The sequence below is a fragment of the Elephas maximus genome, chromosome 2 (assembly GCF_024166365.1).
Source record: "Elephas maximus indicus isolate mEleMax1 chromosome 2, mEleMax1 primary haplotype, whole genome shotgun sequence".
NCBI lineage: Eukaryota > Metazoa > Chordata > Mammalia > Proboscidea > Elephantidae > Elephas > Elephas maximus.
In genome coordinates, this window is record NC_064820.1 from 104,744,937 (window position 1) to 104,766,201 (window position 21,265).

The window sequence follows — 21,265 nt, forward strand, 5'->3', positions numbered from 1 at the left end:
TCTTTTCACTTTGCTTGATAAGAAAAGAAACAAATTAAAGTCAGGGAAGGGACCTGGGGAAGAAATAAAGGGTCTCATTAAAACAATATTCACTACCATTTTCATGGGACAAGTAGTGAATGTCTGTAAATTAGCTGACATATGACTTTGAAATGGAAAGGGGTTATAACTAACCCTCCTATCTTTGGGTCTCATTAGTTGCAAAACAGGACGCCTTCCTGTGGAGATCTCCACCAGGAAATACCTCCTTTGGAAGTTATGTTATATTGCATAGTGTGCAGTACATCTGAGTCAAGGTACACAAGTCTGGAGACAAAGAAGAGGTCACAGATGATTTCAAATAGAAATATTGGCATTGAAACAGGAATAGTGCAGGGTAGAAGTCTCAATTTTATGGCAAGAACTAAATCTCTATTTAGGGCATGGAATGTTTAAGTCAGGCTTTATTGAATAATCAGTAGAAAGAGTATAACAAGTCCATTTAGTCAAGTCTATGAATTAATGAAATTTCTCTTAGTCATTCTCTCCTGGGAAAAACTTAATTTTATCAACCTAGTGATTTATATATGCCTTTAATTCCCAGGATTTTGAGAATAATCATTCAATGTATGCAAGTATAAAGTTTGTGTTTTTTTTAATCTGATAATACAGGTGAAGTTTGCTTGCTGCCTTAAGTAACTAAAGCAAAACAAAATTAAACACCTCTGTCCTTCTTTGGGAAACGCTGGTGGCGTAGTGGTTAAGAGCTACAGCTGCTAACCAAAAGGTTGGCAGTTCGAATCCATCAGGTGCTCCTTGGAAACTCTATAGGGCAGTTCTGCTCTGTGCTATAGGGTCATTATGAGTTAGAATCAACTCGACAGCAACAGGTTTTATCCTCCTTTGGGGGGCCTTGGTGGTGCAGCAGTTAAGAGCTCAGGGTGCTAACCATAAGGTCAGCTGTTTCAATCTACCAGCCACTCCTTGGAAACCCTATGGGGCAGTTCTCTGCTGTCCTATATGGTCGCTATGAGTTGGAATTGACTCAGTGGAGGATTGTTTTTGTTTTTTTCTTTTTTAATCCTTTGGGAGCCCCTGGGTGGCACAAATGCTTGAGGACTCGACTACTAGCTGAAAGGTTGGCAGTTTGAGCCCACCTAGAGGCATCTCAGAAGACAGGCCTGGTAATCGGCTTCTGAAAAGGTCACAGCCTTGAAACCCTGTATAGCAGTTCTACTGTGCACATGGGGGTGGCCATAAGTCGGACTTGACTTGGTGACAACTAATAACAACAGGATCATCCTTCTTTGGGATGCTATATCCCTTGGAAAAGTAGTTTTTCTAGGTATTTTCATAGGAAATGGCTTTGGTTTGGAAACTAGAGTAGCATAAAAATCAAAGGCCATTAAATGAGTTTATTTCTTCTTAGAGACAGAACTTCACAAGGAGCTCATCTGCTGAGTGTCTGTCTCCACCTCTCTTCTCTGCAGCCCTGGTACAAAACACCAAACACTGGATAAAACAAAAATCCCATTGCTGGCAAATCGATTCCAACTCATAGCAACCCCGTAGGACAGAGTAGAACTACCCCATCAGATTTCCAAGGAGCGGCTGGTGGATTTGAACTGCCAACATTTTGGTTAGCAGCCAAGCTCTTAACCACTGTACCACCAGGGCTCCAAATACTGGATAGAAATGAAAAAAAATCAATCAATAGATGCCTATGGAAATACTGAATGTTTCAGTTTCATGTGGTGCCTGGCATTATACTGTCTAGGTACCTAACCCCCGTATTCAACACCTGTATTTATTTTCTGCAAAGAGACTTTAACAACAAAAAATACTTAGGTGAAATAGATATGATACCCCGGTGAATTTGTGTCCCCCACTTCAAATAAATCTAGCTATCACGTCAATGTTTTAGCCAGGGGACATATTTTTTATTCAATCATAATTCATGCACATAAATAATCATATGGTCTAGTACTATACTCAAAGGAATTTTTGTGTTTTGCTCCAAATAGGAATGAAATTCATTAATCCAAATCACTCCAGCAGACTCTATATGGAAGACTACATCACTGGCTTAAACACAAACCTTGAATCACAAACCTTTTAATCAAAATATAAAATAAGATAAAATGCTCAATAAAGTTCCCCTTTTGGATTTGAAAACAAAAACAGCTGCTGAAACAATGAGTGGCTTTCCATCTGAGTTCACCAGGAGGGGAGCCAGACGTTGATCTGATGGCCTTTGTGTTGCTTCTATTGTAAAAAAATGGAAATTACTGCATAGTTTTCATGGTCATGATATGTGGCTGGGGAAGGATTAACTGCCTAGACAAAAATGGCATAAAGAAAATATGTCCAAAATGCCTGAATTTCTACTTAATGCCTGTAATAGTAGAAGATGATTTCTTTTATGAAAGATACAATACGTACTAATGTGTTTAAATATAACTCTCTAAAAGAAAAATAATTGAATATCTATAGATTATTTTATTTATTATCTAGAAATTCAAAAATAAAATCATATTTTCACTTGTCTTTTTCTGTACTGTAGTAGTTTATGAAGACAGTTTAAAGTTTATACCTTCTCTTTCTCTCTCTCTGTGTGTTTCGTGGGCTGTGGTGTCAGGACTAACTGAAAATTCTTTAATTAGTCTTCATGGACAAAAGCCTCCCATTTACTTCAATGGGAGGTTTCTTTGCAAAAAAAACCTGTGGTTTGTGTCCATCAGGGTCTTTTGACTGCTTTCCTTTGATTAATCAGAAAACTAAAGCCCAGTCAGAATACCATTTTTCTAAAGAATGAATGAGCATGATCTCTTACAGCTTTCATGAAACTGCCTGAAACCAGAGGGATTAATCCTGCAATCCAGTCCCATACTCCACTTCAAGTATTTTCAATTACTTGGCACCACTGGAGGTGATGTCCATGGCTCAGTAAGAAAGCTACTGCTGGCATAATGGTTTCTCCATGTCTCTGCACATGGTCTTGGCATTAATAATCCATCGTGAAATGATTTGCAATGCACAGGGGTGACATTTGATTATGTGAAAGGCATTGCAGGAATGAGAATGTATGCTGTTACAGACCAGCTGCTGACGAAAACATGATGAAATGTTATATGGTGAAAATAGCGTTTAAGATGGTTTCTGAACTGAGGAAGCACAGTGTAAGGACATTGCTTTAGGAGAGCCTTTCTTTTTCTTTTTCCCCTGGTTTTCTTTTCTCAAATCATATTTTGGAGGGCCATATGGGTCAAGGGCCAGATTTGGCAGCCAATAACCCAAACACATTTTCAAAACATATTTGATTCAGGAAATTCTGGATCTTTTTAAGCAAGGATGTTAACAGTCCTCCAGAGAACTTTAGTATATGATGACTTAAACATAAGGAAAAGGAGACCCTGAAATGATCAGAGAAATCACCAAGAGGCCTCCCTGCTGAAGACTTCAGTTTTTTCATTTTGTTTTGTATTTTTTAAAGACCATGAGGAGGATGTTGAATGTACTACCTAAGAGAAGTCTTATCATCTTGGTTAGAAATTTATGAGACAATTGAGAGATTCATAATTCTCAAGGCAGCAAAAACCAAAACCAAAAATGAGAACACCAGAATTTCTTTGACTCATGCTTTCCAGGTCTATTCACTGATCTTTCAAATGCATTGTAGTCTAGACAGATTGTAATGCATGTATTTTTTACATATGAACAACCATAACACATGCCTGGGCATGAATATATATGGCCATATCTTGGTTATTCATCGTCATGGAGGCAGGTGGGGGCAAAAATTAAATCCAGAGAGAAGTAAAAGGTCTTTTTAGTCAATACTTTCAAATTCATTCTACTTCCAAAACTTTAACCACAGATATGAACATAATGTCGGCTGCTTTTAGTGTTGTTTGCTTTTCTTTCCTGGAGCACCATCTTGTAGACTCATGTGAAACATCTGAATTGACTATTGATTATAACAAGAATGGACAAATGTTAATTTCATTTGGTTTTGGGATCTGTCATTCATTCATTTCGCTCTTCATTAAACAAAATTTGTTAGGTGCTTACTACATGAAAACCACAGTGCTGAGAGTCTTAGGGAAATAAAGATACAGACCCTAACCCTAAGAGACTTTTATTAAAGACAGAACATGCACATAAGTAACTTTAGCATAAGGAAACAGAGATAACTGCTTTGGGAAATTAGAGGAGGTAGAGATTTCTAGCAGGGAGATTCAGGGAAAATTCATGAAGAATGTGATATTTGAGTGGACTCCTGGAAGATGGGCAGGGTTTAGAAACAAAGAGAAGATGGCAACTATACTTCATGAATAGGTCTCAGAGTGCATATAGGAAGAGTTAGAAGAGGTCAAGGTGCGGATGAGGAACAGTTAGGCTAAAGCATAGGGTGTCAGAAGAGGGATGTGGGGAGATTGGCTGCAAGGAAAGGGTGGGGTCAATTGTATAGTCTGTTGCCAGAGTAAAGAATTTAGACTTTAATAAGAAGACAATGAGGAACAACTGAAACCTTTGTTTTTGCTTTTTATTTTGGAAAAAAAAAAAAAAAAGACTTACAGAAGAGTTCCCAGAAAATCTTCTACAGCATCTAAATTTTCATAGTTTTAAAATATAATGGTTTATATAGTACTCTTATATTACACTCCTGTGATTGTATCCCTTCTTGAATTCTGAGTATGGTCAATGTATTATTTTTTTTTCTTAATCAGAAATGCCAAAGATTTGTCTTTCTTATTTATCTTTTACAGTTTTTGGTTTTGTTGACCTGGTTTGCCAGTTTCCCCCTCCATTCCATCAGCTGCCCGAAAGCTATTCAAAATATATGTTCAATCTGGGTCAAAAAACAAAAAACCTATAGTAAGATTGCTATACAAATGCAGCATCAAAGCATCAAAAAAACAAAAAAAACCTCTGACTCATAAACAAAATGCTGTGCCTAAGTCCCTCAATGATAGAAATTTTGAAGAGCTCTATGATTCTTTTGTCATGAATCTGTGTTGAAATTGGCAGTTCCTTTCAATCTGAAACCATGTGCTTTTCTTTAACTTAAAGAAAATCACTATTATTTATTTCGTATCCTCTATTTCTGTCCTTCCTAAAACTCTTTCTGCTTTACCAGCATTATCCCTGCATCGCCTGTACTGTTTTTTTCCATCTCTTTACCTTTTCTCTAAATTCTAGATCCACTTTCTTTTCCAAATTACTAATTTGGCTATTGCTTATATCCACTCAGCTATTTTCCCTCTTTTAATGTTTTTGTTGCTATAATTCGGCTGTTGTATTTTAAAATTTCTTGCCACCTGCTTGCTCCTTATTTGTAGCTGTTTTAAGAATAAATATCCTCTCAAATTTGTCTGAGGATATTCGTTGTCGTGCTCTCTTTTGTTCTCTACCACTTGAACTATTTCTGTTCTTTTGTTTCCTTGCCTTAATGTTTTCTCTTATGCTTTTGGTTTCCCACAAATGTTTGGTGATCCTTAGCCCACTGGCATTAATGAACAAAGAAGTGGATTAGTTTAGGTGGCTGGCAAGAGCTTCCTCTGTGGTCAAGTAGGTCCGTTTCTCCAGGAGATCTCCCCTGAAGGGGAGGGCTTCTGGGAGCTCTGTACGAGTGGGCAGGGGGTATTGACCGGCAAGCTTCGTTTTAGAATGCTCAAGAATGAACCTGTAGGCATGGGTGGGTGGGAGAACCCCTTCTTCAATTGCGAGAATAAGAGGAGAGCTGCCTTTCTTCTCCTTTCTCTGCTCCTTATCCTTGTCTTTTGTGTCTGGAGTTACATCAAGCTCGGTTCTGTGGCTCCTAGGCCCACACTCAAAGTGATCCCCACCAGGCAATTTACTTCTATTAATCAGAAGTTGCAATCCACTGCTGACCACTGCTCAGGGTAGGGAGAAGCAGGACCTGACTGACTGGGTAGGCTATACCATTATGAAAGCAGTTCTTTAATTACGGTTAAGATTGCCCCAGGGCCCCATCCTCCTCTTGGTATTTGTTCATCTGGAGTTTCTCTAGCTCTTTACCTTCACAGTGTATTTCTCCTGTACATGTTTAGACTGTGGTATTTTTGCACCTAATAATTTGCTTCTACTTCCTTTTATCTCAGAATTGCTTTGAAAGTTCAGCTGTTTCAATGGCAGCCTTCCTTGTTTTCCAGTAGTATTGTAAATTTCCTTATTTAAAAATGTATCTTTGATGTTTTAAGGCATTTTAGACTAGAGAGGAGATTGAGGAATGTCTGAAGTTTACCACCTTAATTCAATGTTGAGAACTTCTTTTGGTGTTTTACATTCTAAATTCAGTTCATCTTGTTGATTCTGGCCCATTGTTGCAAGCTATTTGAGAACTGTTTGAATCCTGTGGCTCAGTTATCCTTCCCAGCCTTACTTATGGCTTAGATGTCTGGAAGCCACTGATTACAATTTGACTGGAACATGATTTCTCCCCCATTCTCCAAGGGTCTAAAAGCTATTTGAAGGCAAGGATCATGTCTTATAATTTTTCTATATTCCCAAACAATGCTGAACACAAGAATAGACACCATGTAAATCCTTATTGAAAGATACTATCTCCACTTCTAAGCCACTACTTACCCTCTAACCTTCTGTAACCTGACTTTCATCCCTTTCTCTTCACTGAAGTTAGTCGTCTGAAGGTTATCAAGGCCTTTGCCTTCAACTCATTGGACCTCTGTTCTGCGATGGACACCAGCTCACTGCATCCTCACTCTTGAGATGTCACATCCCTTGGTTTCCATAAACTTTTTCTTGTGGTTCTTTAGCTCTTCCTGCGTAATTTTCAGACTTTTTAGAGAAATCCTTTTTTATCTTCATACAAAGACTATTCCTAAGAGCACTCCCTGATCTTCTCATTCCATACCTTTTCTTTGGACAGCAGTGCCTGCGGCCATGGCTTCAAGTATGTGAAATGTAGAAATATAGCCCAGATCTCCCTTCTGAGCTTTAGGACATACATTCAGTGACCTGTTGTACATCTCTGCCTGGAGGGCTTCCAAGCACTTCACATTGACTCTGTCACCAGTTCCCACACACCTGCTCCTACTTCTCCTGTGTTCTTTGTCCAGTGGCCAAAGGCAGAGCTGAGGCATCATCTTAATTCCTGTACCTAATGAAATCCTTTTACTCTTACCTCCTAAATATATTGTGTATGCAGCTCAACTCCACAGGCACTTATTGCTCACCTTCCTGTTGGCCTCTTGGCCATCAGCATCATTTAGCTTTACACCATCTTCGTACTACTGCCAGAATCACCTTTCTGCAACACCTTTGACTATATCACTCTATGTTCGGAATTCTTCAGGGGTTTTGATTTTACGTAGAATAAAACCTGTTCTCCTTTGCAAGGCATGAAGATCCTTTATGGTATAATGTCATCTAAACATCATCTCCCACGATTTCCCTGCCACACACACTCACACAATTCTGGAAGGGTTCCTCTTGCTCTGTGCCTTTGAATGCACCATTCCTTAAGCCTAGAATGTCTTCTCCTCCTTTTCTGCTGGCAAAGATACCACGAATCTCAAGTCTTAGCTTGCCTTTGCCCTCCTCATGAATCCTTCTTTGCCGCCCCTCAAGCAGACATGGTTATTTGGGTCTATTTATTAAATTATACCCTTCCCACCCTCCAAAAAGGGTTTGGGGCAATATAAATGTATATCTTGTCATGTAACAGGATAAAATGAATGAGTGAGGCAATAAGATTAACATGAAAATAAAAGTGTAAATATCAAATAACACCAGGTATGAGGTTAGTCTTAAAAATTATATGACATTAAGTTCTGTATACTTGTACAACAGAGAGATACACTGAAAATTTGGCTCTGGCTTTCTTAGTAGTTAAAACTAAGAGGGAAACTTGATTGTTTATGTTTCACAATGTCCATGAGCTATAAATCAAATATCTCTGCCAGTTACTGAAAATTGAGAGGTCATTTACTACATTAAAGGGGTACTTACAAAGGGCACTGGTAAACTCAGAAGTTCCTTCCTTTGTGGTTTTATTGACCCTCTAATATAACTCTATGTAATTACTGTTTTTTTGTTTTTTGTACGCTGATTTCCTCAGGGTAAGGATCATATCTCCAGTACTTGGCCCAATGCTGGACATTTCTGAGTCAATCAATGACTATTTGTTGCACACACTAGGTAACCAGATGTTGGTGATTCATACGGGCAAATGTTTTTGTATGAGTAGCTGTACAACTAGAAATGTATCATCATTTACACCCCTTCATATACATAAACATGATAAAGATTAAACCATTGGAAGGGTCTTTATTATAACGATAACACCAATACTCAAAATACCTACTATGTACCAGATGCCATGCTAAACACATTGTATGTAATTTCATATGACTCGCAACCCATCCCAGGGGTATTATTCCCCACATCAAAGTTGAGAAAATCTGGAAGTTAAGGGTCTACAGTTAGTCAAAGGTAGAACTTAAGCTTAGCTCAGGCGCCCGAATCCTAGCCCTGTGATTGTGAACACTTTGCTGTAGGCTTATGCTTTGGTTGTATAGCAGATTGGTTAGTATTTGATTACAAAGTTCATGCAAGTAGAGATGTTTAATGTGAGCACCAGTGTGTGTCCTGATGGACAGGCCTTGCCATAGCTTCCTGTTCTGTAAGTTTTATTCCAGAATATTTTGAAGGAAAGAAAACAAGAGTTATCTGCCAAATAAGATGATGTGTTATAAAATTAATTTTCCATGAAAAATATCAGGTGACATCCTAATATGAAATATATCTATTTAAAAAAATTGAAACTTCTGACTGGAATATGGACATGGCACAACGTTTTTCACTATAACCAGAAAAACTTATAGTGTTACCTTTTTATAAAAAATGTTTACCCTTATTTTATTTATTTTTTTAATTGTGCTTTAGGTGAAAGTTTACAGCCCAAGTTAATTTCTCATTCAAAAATTTATACACATATTGTTTGGGACATTAGTTGCAATTCCTACAATGTGACAGCACACTCCCCCTTTCCACCCCGGATTCCCTGTGTCCATTCTATCAGTTCCTGCCCCTTTCTGCTTCTCATCCTGCTTTTGGACAGGAGCTGCCCATTTGGTCTTATATATCTGATGGAACTAAAAAGCACATTTCTCACATGTATTATATTTTGTTCTATATTCCTGTCTAATCTTTGTCTGAAGAGTGGGCTTCAGGAGTAATTTCTGTTCTGGGTTTACAGTGCGTCTGCAGGCCATAGTTTCGGGAGTTCCTCCAGTCTCTGTCAGATTATTGGTTTACTCTAATTTTAACCCAATTAACTTTCACTGACAAATTGACCATTGCCTCTTACCTGAAAGTTGCCAAAACAGCTTCCCCCTGGGAGGGTCACATAGCTCACAAAGGGAGGTCCAGGAGATGGCAGCGACTCATAGACCACCACGCCTTCACTTGGGAAGGCAGCCCTCTGTTGCTGCTTGCTTTCCCAAAATTCCTGTAACATCGACACAACATTCACTGAAAAAGACAAGAGAAATCATCAGTTATTAAGGATGGACACACCCTGGCAACAACAAAATTTTACTTGCAGGCTGGATTCTGTAACATGTCAATTCCAGTTTGAGCAGAGTGGAAAATGAATGGCAGGCATGCTTGCAGCTGTGAACGAAGCATATAGTATTTTAGCACGTGTGTGTATTTCTTCAAGAGCAAGACTCAAGTGGTTTTGATACCACAATGCTAATGACATTGCAGTATATTAAAGTTACTTTATAAATTAATTTTTAATATCAAATTTTAAACATCTCCCTCTTCCTCCTTTGAAAATTTGCCTTAATGAAATTTGTCCAGAGCTGTAATTATTCATGGCCCCCTCTCCTATTTCTGAGATTTAAACCTGCAGAGTGGAAGCCAAATTGGGATGTAAGCAATGTGATTTAATGGGGACTCATAAGATTTCAGAGGAGAAAGGCATAAAGAAGAAAACACTTTCATTCTTCCTCCACCCCAGTGTAAAGGAGAATGAAAGGCAATTGTGGAATAAGCAGGAGGCTAGAAAAAGGCATGAGTGAAACTAATAACATGGAGGTCTTGTTAAAGACAAGGTCTGTTAGATGACTTCAGAAAACATAGTAATGGCTACAGCCATATGTTTTAGATTAAATGACCTGTGATAGCCTGTAGAAGTTCCAGATCAAATTAGGTTGGTTTGTTTATCCTGTACTGCAAATTGAATTGTGGAAATTAACAAGGATAATAGAATCATAGACGCCAAAGAGGCCTTACAGGTCGTGTAGGTAAAGCTCTGCCTAATGCAGGAATTTTTTGCATAGCACTTGTGACAGCTGCCCATCTGGCCTGGGCCTGACATGTGGATGGACCTGGTACTTGGTGCATCTTGAGGCAGCCCATTTCAGCTGCTAATGGTTCTAGCTATGAAAAGGTCCTTCTTTGGACTGAGCTACAATCTGGTTTCCTGAAAGGTTGATACAGCAGGTCTACTTCTCTTCTCAGGTGCCTTAGAGATGTTTATACCTTCATCCCCATGAAAGCCCATCACATATTTGAAGGCAGGTTAGGACATCTATTCTTTTTGCCTGCCCTGGCATTTGCATCCAATCTTGTGGAGGATTAAAAAAAAAAAACAGTTGCCGTCAAGTTGATTCTCACTTACAGTGACCCTGTGTGTGTCAGAGTAGGACTATGCGCCATAGAGTTTTCAATAACTGATTTATTTGGAAGTAGATTTCCAGAGCTTTCTTCTAAGGGACCTCTGGTTGGACTCAAACTTCCAATCTTTCAGTTAACAGCTGAGCAGGTTAACCATTTTCACCACCCAGGAATTCCCTCATGGTAATAACACAAAAGTTTTCATTGAAGAACCAATTTTCCTTCAACCATGTGGTCTTTGAGGGCTAGGGTAGGGGGATTTGACCAAGGCCAAGCCATTTAGGGAGCCCTGATGGCATAGTGGTTAAGAGCTTGGCTACTAACCAAAAAGTCAGCAGTTCAAATCCACCAACCACTCCTTGGAAACCCTATGGGGCAGTTCTACTTTGTCCTATAGGATCGCTATGTGTAGGAAATGACTTGATGGCACCTAACAATAACAAAAAGCCATTTAGAGCCCATGAGTATAGGACTTTTGTTGGAAATGCTATGAAACAAACTTCCCTTTTTTTCAATATGGTATCAGAGGCATAGATAGTAAGTGTGGCATTGCCACAGGCAAGGGGAAACCTGGCTGGGAAAAAAGCCAACACGAAGAAGCCTTGTACCAAGAGATAGAGAAAAACTAAGTTCTGATGACGCAGTTTAACCCCAAACTCCAGGATTCTTGGTTGGACTTGTGAGTTATCTGACCCAACACATCTGCTTTTCCCTTAAGTCTTTTTGAAATGGTGTTTCTCACTTGCACGCAAAAGTACCATATAGTCATAGAGATTTCTCATGTTCCCCAAGTTCCAGATTAAATAGTCTTTATTCTTTCAAACATGCTTCACGTAACATGGTGTCTATGCCCTTTGCATCTAAGTCATCCTGAAAACATTAATAGACATGCTTCAAAATGCTAGGCTTTAATATTTTTCAGGGAGTCAGAAGGGTCACAGAGTTTGACCTGGAGGTAAAAACTTCACACAACCCTTTCTAAGCTGCTACTAGAATGCCTGGCTCCTGTAACTCATCCCTAGGACATCGATCAGCTTCAGAGTATGTAATTCAAGCAGATTCTCAAGACTCCCAAAGGATTGGCTGCCTGTGTATATTAAAAAAAACAAAAACTGCACTGTTTTAGTATTTAAGTGTTTTGGGAAAGAAACTGAGAATGTAAGACTGCCAGAGGGGATAACTGAATCAATCAATGAAATACATGTTGACATGGTCAAGTTGCGAATTGGTCATTACAGAGCTTTTGCATTCATTCAGAATTATTGGAAACAATATTTTATACCCATTGATGTACTCAAAATAGAGCTAAAAACTCCTTGCCATTGAATTGATTCCTGTAGGACAGAGTAGAACTGCCTCATATGGTTTCCAAGGAGCGGCTGGTGGATTTGAACTGCCAACCTTTTGGTTAGCAGCTGAGCTCTTAACCACTGTGCCACCAGGGCTCCCAAAATAGAACTATTATTTTCTAGACTGTATTTCTGCCCTCCTCCTCTCCCTCCCACCCCCAAGAAAACAAAGATTTCTACTTGTAGTTGATCTCCAGAATTCAAGGGAGGTGTCTTAAAGATTGAAGCCTGAAACCAAAGCAAACTGCCTATTGCTTTGCTAATCAACAAGGGCCGTTATCCTCCTATATTTAATTCATTGTTGAATGATGTTCAGCTGAGAACTGGAGTAGGAAAATGCAGACTCATGATTATCTAGGTAGAATGAATACCAGAATTTTGGTGCATAAAACTATTTGGATTAAAGAGTTCAAACGTACATACTAAGTAAAATTTCTGCATAAACAAAAGGAGCAGTTTTCAGACTCTTCATTCTGCAAAATTGGAAGATTTCTGTGGCCCAGTGTATGTCATCACCCCTAAAGAGCGCAACATGTGGACACGCACACACACAATCCATCTTTCTATCTCTATCTCCTCTTGTCGACTGCAAAATGAGATGGATGGAGTGCAGCAGGAAGAAGCCCAGCTGGCTGTTTGGAATTCCAAAGGTCGGTGTAGCAGAGGATGCTTTTTTATGAACACATGCTCTTCTATTTTCTTGAAGCAGCATCAATAAGGCTCATGACAATTTTAAAGAAAATGTAAGCAGAGGGTCAAGTACTACTGAAGAAAACCACCCAAGTTTGAGGATGGGCCTCGCTACACATTTTAGTCTTTAGCTACAGTTGTATTTTCAGTGCTCAGCAGATGATCCTGCCTTCCATGTTACAGCATAAACTTGGGCTACCAACTGTGTGATTTCCATCCCTACATCCAGGAACCCATATGTACAAAGGCCCAACTCCACCTTATCTCCTCCAGTCTCAAATGAATTTGTGCTGCTTCTCCTGGGCATTTTTCTATTAGTCATTCCCTTGATATTCTGTTTTTCGATGTTTCCTCTTTCCTCGATCCTTCTCAGCAGTCATAAGCATGCTCAAAACAATGAATGAATCACTCAATTAAACTGAACACTCAACCTTGGCATTATTTCTGGCTACCATTATTACAATTTTCCCATGATAGCCAGGATTCTGGAAAGAATTGACTGTCTCTACTTCCTTATCTTCCATTCATTCTTTAACCCACCATGACCAGGGTTACTGCTACATTATTCCACTGAGACTACTCTGGCAAATACCACCAACTCCTAATTTTCAGTCCTTGTTTACCTGACCTCTTAGCTGCATCAATTTCTTCTAGAAATTCTCATCTCCCTAGGCTTTTGTGGCAGTATTTCTTCCTGATTATGTGTCTCTCTATCCTCAGTCTTTTGTGGACTTCTCTTTCTCGGATCACCCCCACGATGGTTTACGTGAGAATCTTGTCTTCTTTCACTTCTATCTTTTTTTTTTTTTATTAACATTTATTGAGCTTCAAGTGAACATTTACAAATCAAGTCAGACTGTCACATATAAGTTTATATACACCTTACTCTGTTCTCCCACTTGCTCTCCCCCTAATGTGTCAGCCCTTCCAGTCTCTCCTTTTGTGACAATTTTGCCAGCTTCCAACTCTCTCTATCCTCCCATCCCCCCTCCAGACAGGAGATGCCAACACAGTCTCAAGTGTCCACCTGATATAATTAGCTCACTCTTCATCAGCATCTGTCTCCTACCCACTGTCCAGTCCCTTTCATGTCTGCTGAGTTGTCTTCGGGAATGGTTCCTGTCCTGGGCCAACAGAAGGTTTGGGGACCATGACTGCCGGGATTCCTCTAGTCTCAGTCAGACCATTAAGTCTGGTCTTTTTGTGAGAATTTGGGGTCGGCATCCCACTGATCTCCTGCTCCCTCAGGAGTACTCTGTTGTGCTCCCTGCCAGGGCAGTCATCGGTTGTAGCTGGGCACCATCTAGTTCTTCTGGTCTCAGGATGATGTAAGTCTGTAGTTCATGTGGCCCTTTCTGTCTCTTGGGCTCTTAGTTATTGTGTGACCTTGGTATTCTTCATTCTCCTTTGATCGAGGTGGGTTGAGACCAATTGATGCATCTTAGATGGCTGCTTGTTAGCATTTAAGACCCCAGATGCCACATTTCAAAGTGGGATGCAGAATGTTTTCATAATAGAATGATTTTGCCAATTGACTTAGAAGTCCCCTTAAGCCATAGTCCCCAAACCCCCGCCCTTGCTCCGCTGACCTTTCAAGTATTCAGTTTATTCCAGAAACTTCTTTGCTTTTGGTCCAGTCCAGTTGAGCTGACCTTCCATGTATTGAGTATTGTCCTTCCCTTCACCTAAAGCAGTTCTTATCTACTAATTAATCAGTAAAAAACCCTCTCCCACCCTCCCTCCCGCCCTCGTAATCACAAAAGTATGTGTTCTTCTCAGTTTATACTATTTCTCAAAATCTTATAATAGTTTCACGTCTATCTTAACTGCGCTCCTTGAATGACAAAATCTATCTCTATGTCAACTACCATAACATATGCTGACAGCTCCCAAATCACTCCCCTGATGCCTGGACCTGTAATTCCAACTTAGTTAATAATTACCTCTATTCGAATGTTGCCTGACCTAGGGATTTTGGGACATAAGACTGCAGCAATCTCCAGCCTGCACCTGACCTAAATATACATTTTGGATTTGCCAGCTTCGCCACAATTACGTGAGTCAATTCCTTAAAATAAATCTCTTTCTATGTATACATATATACATGTATATGTATACAAACCAAAAACTTAACCCGTTGCCGTCGAGTCCATTCCAACTTGTAGCGACCCTATAGGACAGAGTAGAACTGCCCCATAGAGTTTCCAAGGGGCGTATGTATGTATGTCTCCAGTACCAGTTACCACTGAGCATTGAGTCGATTCTGGTTCACGGTGACCCCATGTATTGCGCAGTAGAACTGTTCCATAGGGTTTTCAAGGCTGAGACCTTTTGGAAGTATATTGCCAGGGCTTTTTAGCTAGGTGCCTCTCGGTGGGTTAGTAGTCTAGCGCTTAACTGCTTGTGCCACCTAGGAACTGACACTCTCCTCTCTCTGCATATATATATATATATGTCTGTGTGTGTGTGTATATACATGTATCTGTATATATATATATATATACACACACACACACACAGATAGACTTATGGGTTCTGTTTCTTTAGAAAACCCTGACTAAGACAACATGTTTCCAGTCTGAGACTGTCACTACACCGAATGTGAAGTCTGTGTTCATATACACAGGCATCCTGATGATCAGTCTTCAGCCAACACTTTGCTCTGGTTTAGAGCAATGTTGTAAATACCCACCAACTGTGTGCCTCCTAAGGGGCTCTGACTGAGCCTACCATTTCAGCTCCCTCTTTTAAATGAGACAGCACAAGAGGAAAGGACCAAAGACTGATGAGGAGCTTCAAGCAGGTTCCTCGGCAGAGGGGCGTGAGGAAAAGCCAAGGTCTGTCTGCCTGATTATGCTGAGTTCAGCCACTTCAGGGTCTGCAGTATATTATTTTTGGTTATGCAGTTTTTCACCCAAGGTTTCTTAATACAGTTCCTTTTGAAAAGTGTCTATTCTGTCTCAGTGGTCACTAAGGGAAAAGGACTTTACCCACAGCCAGGGCAAGATAAATTGATCATCCAGAGCGAATCTGGACCCCAGACGTGGAGCTGGCAGTGAAGCCTCAGCTGGAAACCTGGGCAATGCAGATGGGTAACAATTTGGCTGATTCAAGAGTCAGGGCAAGCTGAGCTGAACAGCCCTTCTGGTCCAGGGTTTAACACTCATAGGCCATCTTTTGGTCTTGCCTTTGCCAAGATAACTAATGTTTAACCTGTAAAATTATTATAAAGAAATAGAAGATTAAATGTCTGAGGCTGGGGGTGTGAGAGGGAGTGGAAGGAGAGAGCATTTTGGGGAGATCCTAGGAACAACAGATGAAATCCAGTTCCCTTTGTGACTCCAATCTGCTTATAACATCTGAGAGTAAAGAAAGCAATTTATCTCTGAATTGACTTTGCATAAACTTCTTAATCCATTCCTCTGCCTCAAATTGCTTTCTCAGACACAAGCAAAAGACCACTTTGGCAGTTTGGCTATGTTGTGTATCAACAACATGACAATTTGCTATGTTGTATAGAGCTCAGCTGCTAACCAAAAGGTCAGCAGTTGGAACCCAGCAGCCGCTCCTTGGAAACCCTCTGGGGCAGTTCTATTCTATCCTGCAGGGTCGCTGTGAGTCAGAATCAACTCGATGGAAACAGGTATATAGACATTAGTGTGGCCGTGTTCTTCACTGTGTTTTGGAATTTGAACACAACAAATGTTTTCAGAGTGGTTATTAGATCTCCAAACACACTTTTTATAAATAAGGTTTTCATCTTCCCCCTTTTCAATCATTCTTTCAGCTTATAATGTTCAGCAGCAGGGTTTTCACACAGGTAGCTGACTGATGTAGATGCTAGGCAGTGTGGAGCACCTTAGCTCTCCATCCTCTGACCCTCTCCAGCAGAAACCTTCTATCTGCATCAACCAGAATAGGCTCTTTACTTGTCCCCAAACACATGGTACTTATTTCTCATCTGTGCCTTTGTTCGTACTTTGAGTGCTATTTCTGCCCCCATCCTCCTCTCCATCCATCTCCTTTACTCCCATTTTTCAGAGGAAATACCGCCTTCTCCATCACACTGTACTCACCCACTCCATCCCACAGGGGCCTCCTTTTTTCCAGCTTTAATTCCGTTACTGGCTCTGTGTCTTAGCACTTAATCTCCTGTAAACCGTGCTAATAAAATGGACGTGGTGCTCCTGGCTAAATTTATCAAGTCAGACTTGTCTGGACTTCCTTCTGGCCAGAGGAATGAAACAACTTGTGGTAACAATTCATCTTATAGACTACACTTTTCTGTTATTAAACTCTGCGGTATGGGTGTGCCTTCTCTTTCCAGCAGACATTAGATCCTAGAGCACAGGGACTCTGGTTTGTTCTTCTCTGCAGCCTCCTTGGTATCCTAGATAGGGCTCTTTACTTAGAAGCAGTTATTGAATTTATGTGGAATGTAAGAAAACTCAACATAATCCAAACAGTTTGAGTGCAATTAAATGAAAGCTTAGAAGATAAGTAAAGTCAGTACGAGACATGGAGAAGTTAGGAGTTCCTTCTGGAATAGAAGATTTCCTGTATGAACTGCCATGATGCCCCCAAGGATGGATGTGGTGGCAGCATCTAAGTCCCAACTACAGATGGTAGGGGTCTATGCAGAAAGATGAAGCCTCCTCAGACTAGACAACGCGATTGCTGGTTGCTTCTTTGCTTGGGTTTTATCTTCACAGTTAACTAAAAAAAAAAAAATGAAAACCCCAAATGGGGATGTCTCAGACTGCCAATTCGAATCAAATTATGTTGCTGCCTGGAGCACTCTGTTGAAAAGGATTGGGAAGTAGCTTCTGGGGTTTGTGAAACAGAACATCGTAATCAACCAGGAATGTGGCCCAGGTGTGGTATATATGTCAACCCTGACCTTCATGGTATGGAGTAATAAGTTCAAGACAGGCCTCTGCCCACAGAGATTTATAATTTGATTGGAGAAATAATATATTCAAAATATAATTAGTGGACAAATATTAAGAGTACTAAATTGTAGAACAGAGATAATTTGAAAGTAATATTTAAAGCTTAAAAATTTATGGCAGTTATAAAATTTATGCAAGAGGAAAAGTAGATGAGTGTGGGCTGAAAAGGTTAGGAAAAAGACTGCATCGAAAGAGTTCCTAAGCAATGCACTTCAGAGGAATGAGACCTAGATAGGGATAGAGGAATGGAGGAAATTGTGATCCCAAAGGAGTGAGAGTGACATTTGACGAGAAGAGTAAGAGAAACAATTATGCTTGAGCTGAGTGACAGGAAAGAGTACCATCAGGGAAAGCATACTATTTGGCGAAAGATAGACTAGAAGTCTTGGTTTCTCTTAATAACTGGAAAAGAACCTCACCCTTTTGGTAGCCTAACTTTACCCAGGTGGGAGAGAAAGGATGGAGCACAGAGTTCCTAGTTGCTTGCACTTGCCCAGGGTGTCGTGTTGCCTGTGGTGACTCCATCCATGTACAGGTGGAGCCATGAGTCATTAGAGCAGGGCCCCGTCACTCGGAGTGAATGTGTGGTTGCTCTTGTACATCTATGTTACCCCAACACAGGACTTTTTTTTTTGGAAAAGCCTGGGCAGAAAACCCATGAGAAGTGGGTAGTCGATGAAGTGAGCAGGAGATTGCTCCTTCTGCAGCTTGGAAACAGCATGAAGCCCCTTCAGAGAAAAATATCAGTAACTGGACACTCAGAGGGATTTTATTCTAAAAATTTAGAGTTTGTCATGTATATTATTATATTTTCAGTTTTACAGGTTGGACATTATGGACATGCTGAGGGGGACACATAATCTCTGTTTTCATACGGAAAGTCTGAGATGTAAAGAATTTAAATGCCCCACACACTACGGAGTATGTTATAGAAGAATCCTCAAATACAGGCACTATAACAACAGGCTTACTGTATCTCATTTCTCCATCTTTTATCAATAGGCAGGCAGTTAACTTGGTGGTTAAAAGCATAGACTCTGGAGCCAAGCTTGCCTGGGCTTAAATCCTGTCTCTACCATTTACCAGCTACAAGATACCTAACCTCTTTGTGCCTCAGTTCCCTCATCTGCAAAATGGAGTACCTGTATGATTTGATCCAGTTACCATTCAAGTCGATTCACATATACCATATGGTTGCTATAAGGCTTAAAATGGAAAATATTTAGAATAGAGCTTCACACATAGTAAGCACTAGAGTGTTAGCTAATATTTATAGTTAGAGGTGGTGAAGGAAGAAAGAAAAAGGCATGATTATACGTTTGGGTACTCTATCTTTGAATCTAACTGTGGATTGGAAACCGAATATTCTAAATTACGGAATATCCTAAAAATAGTCTGCAAGTCTGAAAATTCTCTAATTGAACACTTTATGCTATTTAATTTATTTCCAAAATATGTGACAAGTTCAGAGATTGACGTAAGAGAGCTCATTTGATACCACTCACTGATAAAGTCAAAGCTTTGTAGTAACCAGAAAATAGATGGTTGAAATCCTACATATCTTGAAAATTGAAAACATGGTAAGAAAATCATTTTGATTCTCCCAGAATCCAGATTTTTAGGTCATCCTTTTTAAATGTTGAAGGAACTGGTTCCCTGGAGTCACCTTTAGGTAAAACAATAGCTTAGTAAGCAGCTTAGCAGAGACATTTCACCTAAGGCATTGGGTTCTTTTGTAAAATTATCTATGTGCAGCCAGCTTTGAGAAGCAGGAACTCTAGAATCTGACTAGAGGTTGTGTTAGGATGTATGGCTTGTCCTTGGAGACTGTTTCTGTAACCTGCCCAGTGCTTTGATGTTATCTTTTGGGAAATTAACATATCAATGACCCATATAGTCCCTTTTCACAGTCCTTTCTTTGAGGGGCCTTCTCAAGAAGTTCCAGTGACGCTGCCCAATTAAAATCATATCTACTCACCATAAGTGTATTCTGTTACACTAATTGTTGGTGTTCCTCTAAGTATTTAGGTCTCTGACAATGAGTTTTTGCCCTGGTCTTTCACTTTCTAATGATGGATGCTAACATTTAGTAAAAAGTACAGAGAGAGGAAGCAACTTTTATTTCAAATTTGTGATTAATAACTGCTTATACTTCAGGAAAGCAAAAATAATATAATTCACTGCTCAGTTCAGTTACCTAGTATGAGACAAACCCTGCTTAGAATTCTGACAGTCACTTGTTGCCTGTTGCCCTCAAGTTGATTCTGATTCATCGCGACCCTGTATGACAGAGTAGAGCTGCCCCATAGTTTCCAAGGAGTGCCTGGTGGATTCGAACAGCCGACCTCATGGTTAGCAGCCGTAGCTCTTAACCACTACACCACCAGGGTTTTCTGCTTACAAAAAGGGATCCTAAAGGTCCATTATAAATCTAGATATATATAAAAAATACTTTATGCCTTACATAAGGAAAAATTCTTTCATTACAATAAACCCACCTACTCCTTGCCAAAAAATTAAAGACAAATTTGAAGGGTTACCATTTAAGAATGAATCATTAAGAAACCTTCAAGATGAGTAACATATCTTCAAATTGAGTTTCTGCCTCTGAACAGATGGATTTATGTTATGCAATGGTTTTATATAACCTTCAATTAAATTAGCCTTAGCAGGTGATATTTTAAAATAAATTTAATTAGTATTTTCAATTCTAGCAATTCAATCATGTTCAACTTGCTCTTAACAATGTGATTTCTCAGTTTTGTTGAGGAAAGACAGCAAACAAACCCCCAAATAGTTTAACGGGCAACTCCAGATGTGATGCTGGTTCACTGCTCATTGAAAATGGTTTACAAAATGGGGTGCCTTTGGGTCTTGTGCTGGGCTTGGCTGAACCCCAGTAACTGACCGACAGAACCTACTGTCTAGCAGCTTATAGCCATTCTCAGACTTCGCCACGTTTTGACCAGGTAGTGGAATCTGTGGACACAACCTGTGTGTAGGGTACCAAAACCCACTGCCATAGAGTCATTTCTAACTCACAGTGACCTTATAGGACAGGGTAGAACTATTCCATAGGGTTTCCAAGTCTGTAAATCTTTACAGAAGCAGACTGCCACATCTTTCTCCCACAGAGCGGCTGGTGGCTTTGAGCCACCGACCTTTTGGTTAGCAGCCGAGCACTTTAACCACTGCACCACCAGGGCTGCTTTGTAAAGATTACAGCCTAGAAAACCATGTGACAGTTCTACTCTGTCTCACGGGGCCACTGTGAGTCAAAAATCATAGTAACTGCTGACCTTTTGGTTAGCAGCCAAGCACTTTAACCACTGCACCACCAGGGCTGCTGTATAGAGTACAACACTAGGCATCTTGGGCCCCTTTCTCTTTTGTGTAGACTTTCAGAGGTAGCCACAGCCACACAGCAGGATTGAGACAGCTTGGAGTCTTGCTTTGTTCCTAACAGTAACAGAAGAACTTCGCTTTACTAAAAACCTTTCCTTTAGTTTAAAAAAAAAAATCTGAGCGAGGACCTTCCTCCTTCAGCAGCTGGAAAGCTCCCTTGTGTTTATTCTTTTGTTTGCTTTTTCTGTTCTTTCACTAATGCTCCCCACTGTGAATACT

At 40.0% G+C, this 21,265-nt stretch overlaps 1 protein-coding gene across 1 annotated transcript in view; it reads right to left on the minus strand.

Annotated features, from left to right (window-relative positions):
- Positions 1–21,265, minus strand: part of LIX1 (limb and CNS expressed 1) — a 54,050-nt gene that overhangs the window by 25,518 nt on the left and 7,267 nt on the right. The window contains exon 2 of the mRNA XM_049858137.1: positions 9,335–9,498. Within this exon, the coding sequence (XP_049714094.1) occupies positions 9,335–9,498 (164 nt within the window). The remainder of the gene's footprint in view (positions 1–9,334; positions 9,499–21,265) is intronic.